At 42.3% G+C, this 18,013-nt stretch overlaps 1 protein-coding gene across 4 annotated transcripts in view; it reads right to left on the bottom strand.

Annotated features, from left to right (window-relative positions):
- ESR1 (estrogen receptor 1) overlaps positions 1–18,013 on the bottom strand; it is a 366,173-nt gene that overhangs the window by 170,555 nt on the left and 177,605 nt on the right. For all 4 annotated transcript variants that reach the window (XM_045843476.1, XM_045843477.1, XM_045843478.1 and 1 more), the window contains one exon: positions 5,238–5,354. In XM_045843476.1, the coding sequence (XP_045699432.1) occupies positions 5,238–5,354 (117 nt within the window). The remainder of the gene's footprint in view (positions 1–5,237; positions 5,355–18,013) is intronic.

Here is an 18,013-nt window from a genome sequence, read left to right as displayed (position 1 = left end):
TGTGAACTGTTACTTGGAGCCCTGGAGATCCCAGAAGTGAAGAGACACTATGCTAAATCAGCTTTTCTCTGTTTCATAGACTGAGAATCTCCTACTGCTTAGGGAAGAAGAGTTTGATTGCTTTAAATGTTGCAAAAATTGCCTTCATTAATCTGTAAGGTCTTACATGTGATTCAGAGACTTGAGTCAGCATATTTCTTTAGTTGCGATGAAAAATGATCACATGGGTGAATTTTGGATAAATGTCTATAATATAATATTTAAATACCTATAATAGTAAAATAATAAGTTAATATGATAAACATGTAGGTTGCTCCTTAAAACAACCAGAATCTCTTTGGTCAAGAGCAACTAGCTTTTCTGTCTCCTAAAAAAACTTGGACCCACATGCAGCTGCAATTCTCCCGAGAATTACTGTACAATTCCAAGAAAATTATTTGCATTTGAGATTTTAATTCATTGATTTAGTTCTACTGCCATTAAAATTAATAACCAGCTGATAACTTTTGGTGAAAGATAGTCAACAAAGGATAAAAAGAAACCCAAGTTTCTGGATTGGGAGTTCATCCCATCAATTAAAAAATGACAGTAATTCATAATGATAAATACTAAACTTAGGCAACAAGGAGATATTTTATTTTCCAATTTTTCATTGAGCTTCTGAGTTATTCTGGACACAACATACCTTTCCCTGTCTATATTATTAGTATCTTATTTTCTCACTTTCAGTTTAAATGTAGTTACTGTTTTAAAATATTTCTCAAAGTTAAACTGCAACAGTGTCATCAAAATGAAGACTAATCGATGATTACTACTTTATCCCAATTTCTTTGTAATGTGTCATGGGAAACAGCAGGGATGGGCAGCACATGTGCCCAGTGCATCACTGAATTTCTGTGAGCCAGTTTCCTCATCGGAAAAGTGAAAACTCAGCAACGCACTTCTGAGTCTGTTGTGGCGCAAGAATGAATCTTCACAAGTTTGTGCAAATCTCTGCCGTCATGAGAGATGGTTAACCATAACTCTCACTCATCATGAAACCACACCCAGCACAGCACACCAAAAAGGAGGGGGAAAAGCAGCCTCGTCTGAGCAGGCTGTTATCACACACAGAAGAATTAACGATTTCTACATCATGTACGTGTGCTAAGTATTTAACCAAGACCAGAATTATTTTTAAGATTGAAAAGATGTAACAGCTAACATTTATATGTGGTGCTTTATAAATATAAAGTACTTTCACACACTTTGAATTGTGTATCTTCACAATAAACTTGGTAAGTAGAAACTATTTACTTTTATTTTATATCTGAGGATAGCAAAGCTCGTGAAAGTGACCAAGACAGGATTGCTGGGCTAGTCTGAGGCGGAGCGAGTATTTAGTCCAGGAATTCCAACCCTGGAGTCTTCCCCTTTCCACCAGACCAAATGGGAATGCCAAATTCCTAGATAAGCAATCTACATGCTGGAAGTCAGGTGGTCTGAGTAATGTTCTGGGTTGGACTAACCCCAGGAGTATCTGACTAAAGCTCTGAACTTCCACTGACCGCTGGTCTTCCATTCACAACTTCATCTTGCAAGGCAGTGTCAACTTGCCTTCTGGATTTGCCATTTCATATGCCAATGTCCTCTTTGTACCATGAGGACATGGACAGGGGGGACTAGGGTCTCATTCATCCTTCCTTTCCCTGTGACAGCTTACACATAAAAAACCCTAAACAGAAAACCACTTCAAAACATTGAGTTCATTCATTAGTTCATGAAAAAAAGAAATCCTGAACACTTACTTTGTGACTGTCTTAGTGCTAGAATAATACACGGCACACAGAGAGCCCTGCCATCACAGTGTTAATGGATGAACAGCAATAGTGACGACAGCATCTAAGAAGAGTGGTTTGCCACAAAAGGCAGAGCACAAGGAGATAACCCAGTGTGTGGCAACAGGGAAGGCCTCCCCGAAGAAGGGACATTTAATCTGCCACCTAAGGCTGAAGGGGAGGGAGACAGACGAAGAGGAAAAAGAGACCGAGGAAGAGAGACCTGCACGTGCGCTAACTTGGGGAAATGCGTCCCCTAAAGCCGACCTGAGCTCCTGCAAGTTACTGAGCTACCCTGGCTCAGAACCACATCCAATAACGATGTTGAGAAGATCAGAGCACAGTAGGCATCATAACAGGTTAAAATAGTGTCTGTGTGTAAGCAAGTCAGGCACTCAAATGAACCTTCAGGGTACTTCAGTAAATTTTATTTCAGTTTTTCTATTAAGTCAGGGGTAGGGATGTGGTTCTTTCTCTTTTGTGTGAAACTAAACATTTTATTTCATGAGTGGAGAGTCAATATTCTACTGGTGTCTAGCCTGGTTGAGAAAGTGGATTCTTATGAAACCAACAGGAAAAGAGTATAAAGATTTATGCATTCACAGCTGTTCTTTAAAAGTAACCTCACATTTTATAGTTAGTCATAATTATATTTCCAGTCGTAAATTAAATCTTTATTCATGTCGTATCCCATGTTGCAGACAATACAATAAATTACACTGCCTTGCGGCAGATACTTAATGTACAATATTAAAATGAGATGTTCTCACAGTGTGTAGTTTTACAACTCTAAAGCTTGGCATAAAACTTAATATAAATATATAAACTGCCAGAAAGATACATGCTTTCATTACATGTAGGCAGACACTGAACCACCGAGGAATGTACCCCATAACCACCTTTATGGGATATTATTATGTACTGAATGATGTCCTCTGCCCCCCAAGTTCACGTGGGGGCTCTAACCCCAGTACTTGAGACTGTGATTGTAAGTGGACATAGAGTCTTTAAAGAGGTAATAACGATTAAATGAGGTTGTAAGGGTGGGGCCCTAATCCAGTATGACGGGCATCCTTATAAGAGAAGAAAGCACCAGTTGTGGGTGAGCACAGAGAGAAGGTCAGGGAGGGCACAGCAAGAAGGCAGCCATTGGAAATGCACCAGAAACCAAATTTTCTGGCACCCTAATTTTGGACTTTAGCTTCTAGAACTGTGAGAAAATTAATTTCTGTTGTTTAAGCTGCCCAGTTTATAGACTTCGCTATCACAGACCAAGCAAACTAATACACATATATATTTTACAGTTATACATGTACATGTGCAATTAAGTACATAGACATGCAGACTGGTTTGTGTGGTTAAATTATCTAGAGTCCTATTTGAAAACAGTAAAAAGGTTTTTATGTCATTGCATAATTAAAATTTTTGTTAGATTAAAAATGAGTGTGCATAATTTATATTTATGCAGCCAGACTGTATCTGGATATTAACTGGGAAAAACAGAATTGTTTTTATGAAGTGGGTATACACTCACAACCTCCACCCGGCCAGTGTATGGGTACCCTAAAAGAAAAAACACACTTTGGACATGTTCACAAAGTGACCCATCTTTCAGAGAGAATTTAACGGACTGGGCTTAATCTACCTACAATCACTTAAACTTGGACCCTACTGTTTCAAATTTAACTTTTTATGGGCAGCTGTTATCTTCCTGTCACCATCAAGTTACCTTAAAAAGCTTTTTATGAGTTTAATTGAGCCTAACTAATTATCCAACAGTACAAAGAAAGATGAAATCCTTAAATATTTAATCCACTTATGACTCCAAGTGTCATTTTCTGAATGTGGCTGTTAAATTCTTAGAATTACCTTGTAAATTAAAGCTGCTTTTTCAGACACTCAAGACAGGTAATCACAGCTTACCCAATGTGTGAATTCAACATTTCATCTATTCAAGAAAATTTATTCCAAGTGCTGTATTCACAAACCTCCACCCGGCAGGCTTATTGATGACAATGGAACATGAGAAGCTTTTGCTTGTAAGCTTCGTAACCATCAGGCATGCCTTCATCCTGATCTCCATTCTGGGCTTTTCCTCTGCTCTTCCACTTGTCCGACGATTCATGAGTTAAAGGTTAGCTGCCCTCTGTCTGTGTAACCACTAGAACCACTTTGTTCTCCTTAACTCATCTGCAGCCTTGTCTCTCTCAGGAAGCTTCGCCCCGCTGTGACCAGCAGGCAGGCCCCTCACCTATACATGGCCCTCACCCCACCCCACCCCACCCCACCTCAGGATGGTCCTGAAACACTACATGCACTCATGACTTTATCTTTTTAATTCCGTTTTTTAAAATTCTCATCCGAGGGCATGCTTATTGATGTTTGAGAGGGGAAAAACAGAGAGAGAGAAAGGAAGAAAAACATCAGTTGGTGGCCCACACCCACCCCTACCAGGGAGGGAACCTGCAACCCAGGCCTGTGTCCTGACGGGGAATCAACCCTGCCACCCCTCAGCTTATGAGACAAGGCTCCAACCGACTGAGCCACACCAGCCAGGCCCCCATGGCTTGACTTTAATTACACTGCTCCTGCTTGTTTTTTCCCTGTATTTTGAAGGCTATCGAAGACTAGAAGCAGTGTTCTTCAAGACTAGATCCCCGAAATGCAAGACACGTCAGGCAACCACACCTGTGAAGCACCTACTCCCAGAACCAGACTCTGGATTCTCGTGTAAGGAAACTCGGAGAGCTGACGCCCGTGAGAGGACAGAAAGCCACGTGTACACAGCCCCCACCGCCACAGAGACACAAGCACACAGCCCAGACCCTGAGAGCCTTGAGGTCCGTCAGGGCTCAAAGCCCATGTCCCAGCTCCCAAGGCTGACACGGTGTGAGCTGCTCACTGGCTCAACTTCGGAAGGAAATAGCTGCCTTCAGACTGAAACGCAAATTCCCTAAGGGATGTTAAGAGATTGGAAGATTATACTGCAAATGAGCTATTTAGCTCTCACCTTTACAAGTCTCAATGGAGGGAAAATTTATTTTCCGATACCATCTTCTAGCATTAGCAATATAAATAGCAACAGAAGAATATTTCTAGAATAACTACCAAGTAGTCTTTTTTCCCTTCCACGACCACATGCCACACCCCGTTGATTTGAAACATAACTGTGTACATTTAAACTATAAAACGCAGACGGCGCGCTAGACTTTCCAGTTCCAACCACTTCCTATTTTTTTTAAAATAAAACATATTATTATAAAAATACGTTTGTTGCAAAGAAAAAAAAAGAAGAGGAGGAAAACACTAATCAGGAGAGCAAACACTAGACTCCCACGGTTACTGGAACAGAAGCAGCCAGCGCTGGGCCGTCTGCACGGGCACCGCCGCGGGCGGGCACCCGCCGTGGGAGGTACCTACCACCTTTCATCATGCCCACTTCGTAGCACTTGCGCAGCCGGCAGGCCTGACAGCTCTTCCTCCTGTTTTTATCAATTGTGCACTGGTTGGTAGCCGGACACATGTAGTCATTATGTCCTATTAAAAGCAAGAGGACAGGATTAATATTTTTTTCAGGAAACGCAGCCAGTCAGAATGTACGATGAGGCTGTCTGGGGAATGTTTTCATATCACTTACTTGGCCTTACTAGGTCGTTACCTCAGCCCACCATCCTTTCTCTGTCCTTTTCTAAGTGAAAAAAAAAAAATCTCCCAGACTTATTTTCTGCCTCAGCCAAATGTGTTGGGAGTTCTCTGGGCAAATCACCTTCAGTTCACACAGACTGTATTTGGGGGCACGATGTCTTATTTGCACTTACAAGGTCAGCTTCTCTCAGCAGATAAAGTCTTTTTAAACCAGGCCACTAGTTAAATTGGTGTCAGAATAAAACTTAGAACTCTCAGAGAGTTTCAAAGTGGCCTCCATAAACACAATTTTAAAAAATCTTTAAGTGGGTATTCAAATGCAGCTTAAAAACCTAAATTCAAGCCGCAGTGGTCAGCTGGGCACTGGCAAAGCTCAGCCCTTAAGTTACTAAGTTAGTCCGTCACTTACTAGCTGGGGGACATGGAGAAAGCCAGTAACCAGCTCCAGTCCTCACTGTCCCCCCTTTAACCTAGAGAAAACGAGGGTGCCCACTACATAACGTCATTCTAAAAATTAAGTGTGAACCCTGGCTGGCATAGCTCAGTGGATTGAGCGCGGGCTGTGAACCAAAGTGTCGCAGGTTTGATTCCCAGTGAGAATACACATGAAGGGCTTACCACAGTACCCCGCCTATGGTGAACACGCAATAAATACCATTATTGTTGTCACTATTATTTTATCGCAAATCCTCTTTCTTTTCTCTCTCGCTCAAATGCTCCTTTCTTGGGGGCTTTTATCGCACACAAGTCTGCCTCCCAGAACAGATCTCCTGAGACCTCACATCACTCCCAAACTTCCATCTTGTGTCCCTCCCCTCTCCTTGGCGACTCACACCCTCAGAGATGTCTACACTCCGGGGACCCTGTTTCCTTACCACCCCTGCCAGTCTGTTTTCCTACTTAGTTGCCCCGCAAAAGTAGCTTGTCTGGCATCAGCAATGACTCTTAGTGCTTAATCCAACAGATAGTTTCAGTCCGCATTACACTTTGACCTATCAGAAGCATCAGGTACAGAGAACAAGAAACATAAATAATAGGTACGAAATAGACAGGGGGAGGTTAAGAATAGTATGGGAAAGGCAGAAGCCAAAGAACTTATATGTCTGACCCATGGACATGAACTAAGGGAGGGGGGTTGCTGGTTGGAGCGAGGGTGCAGGGTGGTGGGGAATACGGGGGACAAAAAAAATGGGACAACTGTCATAGCATAATCAATCAAATACATTTTTTAAAAAAAGAAGCTCAAAAGATGCCTCCCTTCTTCTGAAACATTCTGAAAAAAAAATAAATAAAACATCTCTTCTCCTTTGGCTTCAATGACACAAAACTCCCAGAGTTGCTCCGCCTCCCAGGCTGCGGCTTCCCCGCGTCGTTTGCAGATTCACCACCGAGCACTAAGTCAGTCACCACCGAGCACTAAGTCAGTCACCACCGAGCACTAAGTCAGAGCTCCACAAGGCTCGGTGTCAGGCCCTGTTCTCTGTTCACTGCTCCGTGTGACCCCATGGGAGACTCCAGTCCACACCCATGGTTTCCGCTGTCATCAAATGCAGATGACTCAGAAGTGCAGACGCCCAGTCCAACCTCCTTCTCTGAGCTCCAGATAGATATATTTTGTTGCCCACGTGAAGTTTCTGCTCTATGATTTAGAAGTCTCCTTTATTTCTTTCCCCATCAGAAAAAATCTGGTCTATAGGATGCAGATGATTAAACTTCACAAATTAACAAAAACTGGTAGGTTTTGACAAAGAAGTCCATTTCTATAAGTCTATATTCTTACGCCTCTGGAGAGATGTCCTGAATTTAGACTAAGGAGATGATTTGTACTATTTTTAAATGCATTTCTATTCACACACACACACACACACACACACACAAAAAGAGGGTATATATTTCACCCTCTAATTCAAAGTCTCTATATAAGTCTCTACTTTCCCATTTACAAAGGGCAAGCTTCGGCACATAGTGAAATGTTTTAACTACAAAACTAAGGACCAGTCCCAATCAGAATAGAATGGACTGGGGCCTTGACAAGAAGAGTTGGTCGCATAAAACTTGGTTCTCCATCTTTACATGTGCATTGCAAAGGCCCGCTGTATAAACAGGAGTCAGATCAAATTAACATGTGCATTCTTCAAATGCATAGCAGGAATCAGCCAACTAGTCAGCAGAGTTACAAACTGGTAACTCTAGCAAGAGACCACATACTACTCAGATACCCAGGCATGGTTATTGTTTTTAGGATTGTCCTTATTAATAGGGACACATTGAGACAATAACGGAACCAGAAACAAATTTACCTGGGCAGATGTAAACTCTAAGCAGAGAGTGTATTCTTCTGACCCTTCAAGGAAACTTTGAGTGTTTGGTTTCCTGTGATGTTGTATGCAGTACATGTTGATTTATTTCAAGTCTAAAAAAATGAATTTATATTAAGCTTCAGAAGGAAATAGTCAATAATTATTTGAACCAAAAATTACTTTGATTCACTTTCTCTCCCAACAGGCGGTTATTTTGCAAGCCACAGGATGAGAGAACTGAACTGGGTCAGAGGCCGGCTGGCCAAAGGTTGTTTGGCTTGGCCAGCACTTGGAGATGCGTATCTTCACAGAACTACACGACATTCCTGGACTAACTACCATGTTTAACCCAGGAAATCCTCTGCATTTGTGCAACTGAACTCATTCCTTAACAAGAATGACAATAGATGAACAACAGAATCATGTTCCTAACTCAAATATTTTGTTACAAAGCTCCCTCCTGAACCACATTAAAATGGAGAATTTATAAATTGGCAACAAGAAAAATTAATAGGTATGTATCTGACGTGCACAATTAAAAACAAATTCTTCTTACCCAAACACCATTAACAACTATGTGTAAGTCTTCAACTTCCATCCAAAGAAGGAAAACAAGAAACATCTTTTTTTCTTAATGAGTAAAACTTGGTAAAGGTATGTTAGTACATTATGAAAGCAAATGATTTAAGTGTCTTCAAAAGGAAATTTCTTTTTAAATTTTATTATTTGGTCTTCTGAAAATAATGCATAAGAAAGTCCTTCAATTCAAGTGGAGTTATTTTTTTTTTGAAGTGGAGATAATTTTTTGTATAACAACTCACAACCCACAATGGTATTAGTGAAACATAGAGCTTATTTACTGAAGAGACCGAAGAGCTCTGGGTGCCTGTGGACAAACCGGCCCCAAAGTTCCCTTAGCACCGGCCTGGGTGAAACATAAAAGAAGGAGCGAAGATGTGAGGTTCAGGTGAAGTCTTGGAGAAATAATCACTATTGTCTTACCCACTGAGACAATAAATAAAGAAAGCCTTGGGGCCAATGTAAGGCCTGAATACCAGGACGTGGAGAGCAAAGAGAGAGTAAAAGACACTCAGGGAACTTGAAGCGTGGGGAGAGAAGACGTCAGCGGGTGGGAGTCTGCAGGCAGACCCGTGGCCCCCGGGGCTGCGGCTTTCCCCCACGCCTCTCTGAGATTCTTTCTCTTTTTTCTTATTTTTCCTCTTTCAATAGCAGCTGTTCCTGCAGTATTGTTATCCCGGAGAAAGTTTATATTTGTTAGGTACAAAAATAAGAAATGACCCATATTAAGAGATTCAGAAGGGATATGAAGGCAGAAAATCAGAACAAGCAGGGGAGGGTGTGGAGGAAAGGGGACCCTCGTGCACGGCTGGTGGCCACCGGGGAAAACGGAGGAGGAGCCTCAGGAAGTCCGAGCTGGAGCTGCCTTAGGACTCAGCAATCCCGCTTCGGGGTATTTATCCAAAGGAAATGAAGACAGGATATCAAAGAGACATGTGCATCTCCATACCCATGGCAGCATTACTCACAATAGCTAAGCTATTCATAATAGCTTAGGTTTATCTTGTAGCCAAGATACAACCTAAGTATCCATCCGTGGATGAATGGATAGAGGAGATGGAATATTATTCAGTCTTAAAAAAAAGAAAAAAATCTTGTCACATACCACATGGATGAAACTGGGGGGCATTATGCTAAGTGAAATGAGCCAAACAGAGAAGGGCAAGTACTGCCTATCACTTATATATGGGATTTAAAAGAAAAAAACTGAACTCATAGGCACAGAGTAGAAAGGCGGCTACTGGGAGCTTGGGGGTTAAGGGTAGAGGGAGAAGGGTGGAAGAAATGGGGAAAGGTTGGTAAAAAAATATAAACTTTCGGTTATAAAATGAGGATCTAAGGTATAATACAGTGGCTACAATTGATAAGACTATTGTATAAGTGAAATTTGCTCAAAGTAGAGCTTAAATGTTCTCACAAAAAAGGGTAAGTATGTGAGATTATGGTTGTGTTAACTAATTCAGTGGGGGGTCCTTTCACAGTGTATATGTGTATCAAATCATCACATTGTACATTCTGAGCATTTTAGTTTTACTTGTCAATTATACCCCAATAAAGCTGAGAAAAATCAAATAAAACCAGCAGCAGCTGAGAGGAAGTTAATATTACGCATCCTTCCTTTTGTCACATTTTTCCCTCAGTACACCTGGCAGCCACCTCAGACCAGACCTCTCTACGGAGCTTCAGCCCCGTGTACCCACTTGCCCAGCCCATCCGGACTTGACTGTCTCAGGCTCTTCAACACAGACGTGTCTCAAACCCAGCTGGCCGACTTGCTCCCTCACCAGTCTGCCCCATTCCCTGCCCCGTCATGTGGGTGTTATTCTAGATTCTCCCCTTCTTCTCCCTCAGACCCCAGAGAAACACACACACACCAATCGAGTCAGTTATTTTAAAAACCTTTTCCAAGGAAAAATCAATTCTACTCTGGGTCCATCGTTGCTACCCCACCCCATGCCGTCTTCCCCCCAGATTATTGCAACAGCCCACCCCGCCTCCAGCCTCCTCCTGCCAATCATTCCCACCATGCGGCCAGAGAGCTTTCTAAAATCACACACCATCATGCCACTGCCTCACTCACTGTAATGTTCTGGTGGTCCGGAAAGCTCTGAGGATAAAATCTAAATGCCTTAAGACAGTTTACAAAGCCGTGCTTGTTCAGCCCTTACTGCCTTTTCTAGTCTCATCTCTCACTACTCTAAGTCCCAGCTGAAATCTAGCCGTGTCTTTCTGCTCCGGCCCCCCGTGCTCCTCCTCACCTCCGGGACTTCGCACACTCACTTCTTTCTCGTGGGAATACAACCTCCCTGCTCTTGGCCCAACTGACTCCTACTCAGCTTTCAGGAGTCTCAGCCCAGATACCAGTTCCTCTAGGGAACCTCTTCTGTCCCTCCAGCAACACCTAGAACTGTCCTGTCACAGTGCTTACCGCCACAGACTTGGATGGCTTACCTCCACCCCGGGGCACTGTAGGCTTGACAAGGGAGGGACTAGATCTCTCTCACTCAAGACCATTTATCCTGTGCCCCACACACTCTCAAGCTTGTACTAAAGCTCAACGAGTATTAGTTATCCGAATAAAATGGAGCTGCTCAAGCTCTGTGTTGCTCTTCACTGCCCCCTCACCAAGCCCCACCCCCCACAATCCCATTCCTGGAGCACAGACCTTTTGAAGGGCAGACTGGAGTTCTATAGAAGAAGTGATGATGGAGAAGATGATTACCGTGAACAAAGCAATGGCCACTATGCCCCAGGACCCCAAAACTGAGTACCATGAAACCAGCTGAGAGAGAGAGACAGACAGACAGAGAGATCTGCTCTTCAAGACTGGGTGAAGCCAGACACTAGCATAAAGGAGCAGCAATTCACAGATGCAAGGAAGCAAGAAGTAAGAAATAAGATCTTGTATTACCCATGAATTATCTTACTACCATTGCTATTCCAATGTCTCACTGGTTCTCTGATATGGGTGTATTTTATGACTGTCCCCAAATAAAAACGCACGTATTCTAATTATTTTAAAGTTTGTTCTTTATAGAGATGCATGCCTGAATTAAAATGATATTTTTTCTTCTAATATGTTGGTTGTGTATGTACTTTTTAATATGGCTCATTCCACTAATCCTGATTTATTTTCATAGTATGTTAATTTTTTTGACTCTCTACTTTGACTTCTCTGAAGTTCAACCCCACAAGACAATAACTTCTCCAAATCATCTCCCTGCTCACCCTTATCACCAAAGAACAGGTATAGCTGGGAATGTAGTGGGCCCATTTTATTATTTCATATAGGAAATTAAAATTCTTACAAATGAGTTATTAACGACGTGGCCGTCTTTGTAAGGGAGGAGGCATGTCTTGACCAAGGGGTTTCCTGCACAACAGGCCATATGGACTGTTCCGTGCCTGACAATCCAACACAAAGTGTGCAGCTTGCAGCTTCATGGTTGGAGATCAGGACTCTCAAAACACTGGTTTCAGTCATATTAAATGACTCTAAACACCAATTTACCTCAATAAAGCAGTCCTATGATACAAGTTTGCAGTGTTCTCTTTTTTCTACTACTTTTTTAAAAGATTTTATTTATTTATTTTTACAGGGGGAAGGGAGGGAGAAAGAGAGAGAGAGAAACATCAATGTGCGGTTGCTGGGGGTCATGGCCTGCAACCCAGGCATGTGCCCTGACTGGGAATCGAACCTGCGATGCTTTGGTTTGCAGCCTGTGCTCAATCCACTGAGCTACGCCAGCCAGGGCTTTTTTTTTCTACTACTTTTTTACTGTGGCATCAAAAGTTGTACTTGAGCTGCACTTTCCAACTATTTCTGTGTCTAACTGACGCATTTCAGAGTGCTCCTCAAGCTTACGGCTCACAGAAGGAAGCACACAGACTTACTTCACGGCCAAAAAAAATCAGTATGTATGACATCAACTTTTAGTCTGTGATTTTTTTTAAATAAATGAGCTCAATAAGGACAGACACAGTACTCTGGGGGGAAAATGCATTAAAATGAAGGAGACTTTCCTGAGGTTAGACCAGAAGCCAAGTATGAACACTAGTAAAAGGTTTTGTGCCATTAAGGAATAAACACTTAACATTTCTTAATGCACGTGGGAGCATTTAGCTAACTGTTCAGATTTTTAAGGCATGGAAATAAAAATGAATCCTTAAATGAAAGACAAATTAACTCTCCAATGTGTAAGTGCCCACAAATCAAATAAGAACCAATTTTAGCTAATCTATCTAAAGCCTCATTGGAGGTTTCCAACAAAATAATGTTTTCTTTTCAAAATCATATTCTTTTATACCTGCCTGGCTACTTTTATTGTTTCTTATTTAAAGGTTCTTATTTGCATTAAATTAACTAGTGTTTATTAGAATTCAAAATCTCCAGGGAGCTGTACAGAAATAGTTTAAGGTGCCAAGTAAGATGTCAAAATCCATATTTCTTTCTACTTCTAAGTGTCAATATGTACATCTAGAGTGTGAAATACAGCTTTAAATTTGATATGAAATCACAGGACCCAAATATGGATTTGGTCATAGGAATCAGTGACTTTTTAGTTTTATCAGCAAATGGTTATATTTGGCTTTAGGAATTAATGTACAGAAAACATGTCAAAACATAGTTTTGAGCCTAAGCAGTGAGAAGATAATAAGGATGTGCGCAGGAATTTTCAAAGCACTGGTCTATAAACTAGTAACTGCCCTGCCCTGAATGGGAGCCGCCAGCAGACATTTCTCCTCAGCTTGTTCCTGTCACACTGATGCCCAACTCCTGTCTGGGAGGCCACTGCATGAGACAGTCTGACCAACACTCACTGCTAAGAAAACTGACCCTTTCGCATACAGAGCATCATGTGGCAGGTACTGTGCTATGAGTGGGTTATTTCATTTAATCCAGCAACTTAATGAGGAAGGAATTATATTCATCTCCATTTCACAGATGCAAAACTATGATAAGAATTATAAAGCAAGTTAGTGGTGGAGATGGATTCTGATGCAAGGTCTCCCTCACTCCAGAGGCCAAACTCGTATGGTTTCTAACCATCTTCATACATGGAAGGTTCAACTTGTCCCAAAGGGCAGGATCTTCTTCACTTGGGAACCATAGCTACTTTCCAGAGGCAGTAATTGTCTACCACTTACTTGACCACTGAGTGTTCAGCTTCTTAAGAAGCGCGTGCATAAGGAAGTAAAAAGTGAGGAATTGATAGAGTCAATGTTATTGTCTTCTATTTAACATATCTGCAAAACTGATACTGTATAAGGCCAAACCAATATTGAATTCTTTGGGCAATACATTTTGACTTAGATTACAAAGATGAAATGAAAGGTCCAAGTCTCTTGGACGTGGTTATACAGAGGGACTGAAGTCTTGCTCTCCCTTGCACACTGAGAAAAATGTCGGCCTCCTGCAGCATTTCCATCTACTTCACAATAACTTATGAGTGACGATTTATCTTGGTCATGCACGCACCACATACATTTATTTACCATGGTCAAAGAGAAAGTGTTATGGGAGTTGTCTGGTAAAACTAAAGAATGATCTAAACACTAGTGTTGTTGGGGACCACTAGCAAAAAATAAAAGGAAGACTTGTTGGGAATTTGATGTAGAAGGAGAAGTCAAAAGACTTTTTAATGAAAATGGGAATGCATGATTTTCATTAAAAAATGAAGGGTAAAAAATATTCAAAGTTAAGCCAACAAAAAAAAATTGTACCAAACTATGCACTAATTCTCTCTGAGTAGCAGCAAAGCAGGCGAGCCAGAGAGAAGAAGGGAAGAAGCTCAAAACAGTTTTGCCAAATTCTTAGGGCTAGAGGGGGGAAGGGGAAGTCAACGATTCTGGTGGCTTTTGCCAGAGTGTTTTAATAAATTGTTCTTAATATTAATCAGCAAGAGGATTGGACTGGGGCAGGGGTGGAAGGAAGAGGAGTGGAACAATTTCAAGCATGTTGCATTTGGGATTTCAATAGCACACCAACAAGCAAGTACCCCAGCAGACTGTTCTGGACCTTGGAGTCATGTCAAAATGAGGTTGGAGACCATATGATCCATAAACCCCACTTCTGGGTATCTGCCCAAAAGAATTACAAGCAGAGACTCAAACAGATATCTGTACACCCACGTTCACAACAGCACTATTCACTATAGTCAACAAGTGGCAACAACCCAACCCTGTCCATGAACAGATAGCTGAAAACATGTGGAACATACATCGAGTGGAATTTTAGTCAGCCTGAAAAAGAAATAAATGTCTGACACATGCTCAAACATGGATGAACCCTGAATTATCCTAAGTAAAATCAGCTAGACACAAAAGGACAAATACTGTATGATCTCACTTATGCGAAACACCTAGAGTAGTTAAATTCACGGAGACAGAAAGTAGAACAGCAGTTACCAAGAGTTGTGGGGAAGGGATACTGGGCAACTATTGTGCGATATGTACAACTTCCATCGGGGATGAAACAATCAAGGTCAGTAAATGGACAGTGGTGATGATCACCCAACAATGTGAGTGTACACTTAAACATGATTAAAACGGTAAATTCTGTTATGCCAATTTTACCACATTTTTAAAAAATGAAGTAGGAAGCACCTAGATGAGGCAGGGAGGGAAAAAGAATCTGAGTTGTGCATTTGCAGTTGGCCTGTGCAGACTATGTCTTGCGTGACCAGGCCACAGGACCAAGGACCAGGCCACAGGACCTTGGTCCCTTGTCCAGGGACCAAGGCCATGCTCAGTGACTTTAGCCCTTAATCTCACTCATCTCAGCATCATAGCTGGCGAGTTCGGTTACTGTAATTCCCGTGTTATAGAAGCAGAAACTGAGACCTCAAGAGATTCATTAACTCGCTCAAGGCTGCTCGGCTAGTGGATGGCAGAGCCGGGTGAAATCCCAGGTCTGTCTCATTCTCAAGTCCCTGTGCCTCCAGGAACACGCAGCCCGGTTGGTGAGGTGGAAAGAACTCCGTAACTACTGAACCGGAACGCCTAGATATTGTAATACTTGGAAGTATCATGAAAATACAATTCCTTAGTGTGATTACTATATCATATCATTGGGAAGGCATTTCAGAAGCAGCAATAAAATTATTTCCAGCCCTGGCTGGCATAGCTCAGTGGATTGAGCGTGGGCTGCAAACCAGTGTCGCAGGTTCGATTCCCAGTCAGGGTACATGCATGGGTTGCAGGCCACAGCCCTCAGCAACCACACATTGATGTCCCTCTCTCTCTCTCCTTCTCTCTCCCTTCCCTCTCTAAAAATAAATAAATAAAATCTTTAAAAAAATTATTTCCAGAACCTAATATCCCCATGATTAAAAATATAAGAAATGAATCATGTGAAATATGTTCATCAGTAGATTGTGACATAACATTATCAAAGCCTCCGTGGAAAACCATTCGGCACATTCCAGCATAAAGCAGAAAAAGCAAGTAGAAAGTAAGGTATGGAGGAAATAAATAAGAAATTTACATTTTGTGAAAGAACAATTATGGTATTATGCATTTTGACTCAGATATTAAACTGAATATTCTCTGATTGATAGCCAACATAATGAGCCAAATGGAATGGAACAGAATTTGGCTGCCTCACTGAACACATTCCTAAAAATCCAGGGAGGACATCCAGTGTGCCACGGTTTGAACTATTTCACAACCACATCTGTACATAATGACAACACAAATAAAAACGGCATGACAATAACGCATCCAAAATTATATTTTCACAGCTAGTCACTTCCAGCGGCACCACCACCTTCAACGGGCATTTTACCTTTATGTTTAAATGAAACAAAAATATTACTTGTATCAAAGTATGCTTTCAATGAAAAACAATTTAAAAGGATTCTAGGAAACATAATTGTCCTGGAGAGCTCCTTTTGCTAAATGAAGATGAAGTAAAGAGAAAACACTCTATCCCTTAGCCCTTGCCACACCCTGGTCTGCTAACGATCTTGGCCAGGGCAACGGCATGATCCCTCCCCTTGTCCAGCCTCGCTTACCAGCTGCAAAACCACAGCTGTTCTAAGCACCTGGCACAGGACCAGACCAACAGCTGCACTAAAGGAGAACATAACGCACTCAGTGCCCGCCATTTCATTATAATAATACCTGAGACAATGAACCGTTCTCAAGGTGCCTCTTTGGGCTCAAACAGAAAGGACTTTGTGGGGCAATAGGTAAGCATCAAATAAAGGAGAGCAGTGTGACAATCGGTGTGATTAGTTCAATGTCAGGTGGCATTCAGCTCTCCTCTAGACCCCTCTCCTTTGCCCTGTTTGATTGTTCGCAGAGGGTTCTCCGAGCTTTCTGCCCACCTGGATGCATTGAAAATCTGAACACTGGTGGTCAACAGCAGCAGAAAGAATTTCAAACTGTCCTTGTCCAAAGCAGAAGAAGCAAGGAAGAGGACAATGGTCTGGCAATTAAAGAAAGAGGGTAAAGCTCAGAGACCCTGAGCAGAGCCGTGCTTCCTGCCCCAGGTTTCTAGAACAGCTAACGAGTACCTTGTCCCGCCCTCCCGCTCCTGGGTCACTGCGGTGCTGCGGAGGGAGAGAGTGGGAAAACCATGTGTCCTAAGGCTTGTGTGGTGTGGAATGTGAGTGCCCCTCGAGCTGCCAGACCTGAAAGTCCCCCCGTAGACTTTTAACCCCCTAACTGCTAAATGTGGGGTTTCACCCACCTTGAGGAACCCTCCAGAATTAACACACTAGGCAGAGTCCCTCTCAGGCATCCTGACGAAAGTAATGAAAGAAGATGCAGGAGCTTCTGACCCAGTGGTCTTCTAGCATATTTTAAAATATGAGTTCGGTCACTCGTCTTTAAAACAAAGTTTAAGTCCACTTCAAAAGTGAAGAAATAAACCAGAGGATACTCTGTCAGACTTAGAAATAACTGCTAGTGCACTTTCTCAGCTTGAACAATACCTTCTCTTAACAAGTAATAATAAATAAACCCCGGGCTCCTTTAGTGTATTGCCAATGAACCTTCACGGGATGGTTGTTTGATAAAATAAAACCTATGCATAAGGAGAACTGTTTTGTATTCATTGGACTTGTCTGCAAGGTACATTTAAGCCAAAGTAGCATGGACAATCTGATGCATGTTGTAGTCATCATGGTTGGGGATATTTTCATCGCCACATGCTGGAGTAGCCCTGCAGCCTGGAGGAGAGAGAGCTGAGTGACTGTGAGATGCTCAGGAAATGAAGGGGTGGGAGGCAGAGTGGCATGCAGATCACGTTGCCTGGGCATCCAGACAGCTCGAGTCCGGGTGGTCATACTGTCCTGCAGGGAGAGTTCTCTCAGAGGGGCCACTATGCTGTGCTGGAAAGGAGTTTTCTCATTTCTCAAGGGTGTTCGGGCTTCTCAGTCTACATGCTTGTCCGCACCCCATTCTAGCTGATGAGAACAATGGAGCATGGAAAAATCTAGAATCTCCTTTTTCTCTAAATTCAGGAGCCCTGGCCAATATAGCTTGATTGGTTGGAGCATCATCCTGTACACTGAAAGGCTGGAGGTTTAATTCTTGCTCAGGGCACATACCTAGGTTGTGGGTTCAATCCCTGGTCAGGTCATGTACAAGAGGCAATGAATCAGTGTTTCTCTCTCTCTCTCTCTCCCTCTCTCTCTTCCCCTCCTTCCTTCCCTCCCCCTCCTC

This window comes from Phyllostomus hastatus, unplaced genomic scaffold, assembly GCF_019186645.2.
Source record: "Phyllostomus hastatus isolate PE091 unplaced genomic scaffold, TTU_PhHast_1.1 phas_contig_40, whole genome shotgun sequence".
Classification (NCBI taxonomy): Eukaryota; Metazoa; Chordata; class Mammalia; order Chiroptera; family Phyllostomidae; genus Phyllostomus; species Phyllostomus hastatus.
This window is presented reverse-complemented; position numbering and strand designations above follow the sequence as displayed.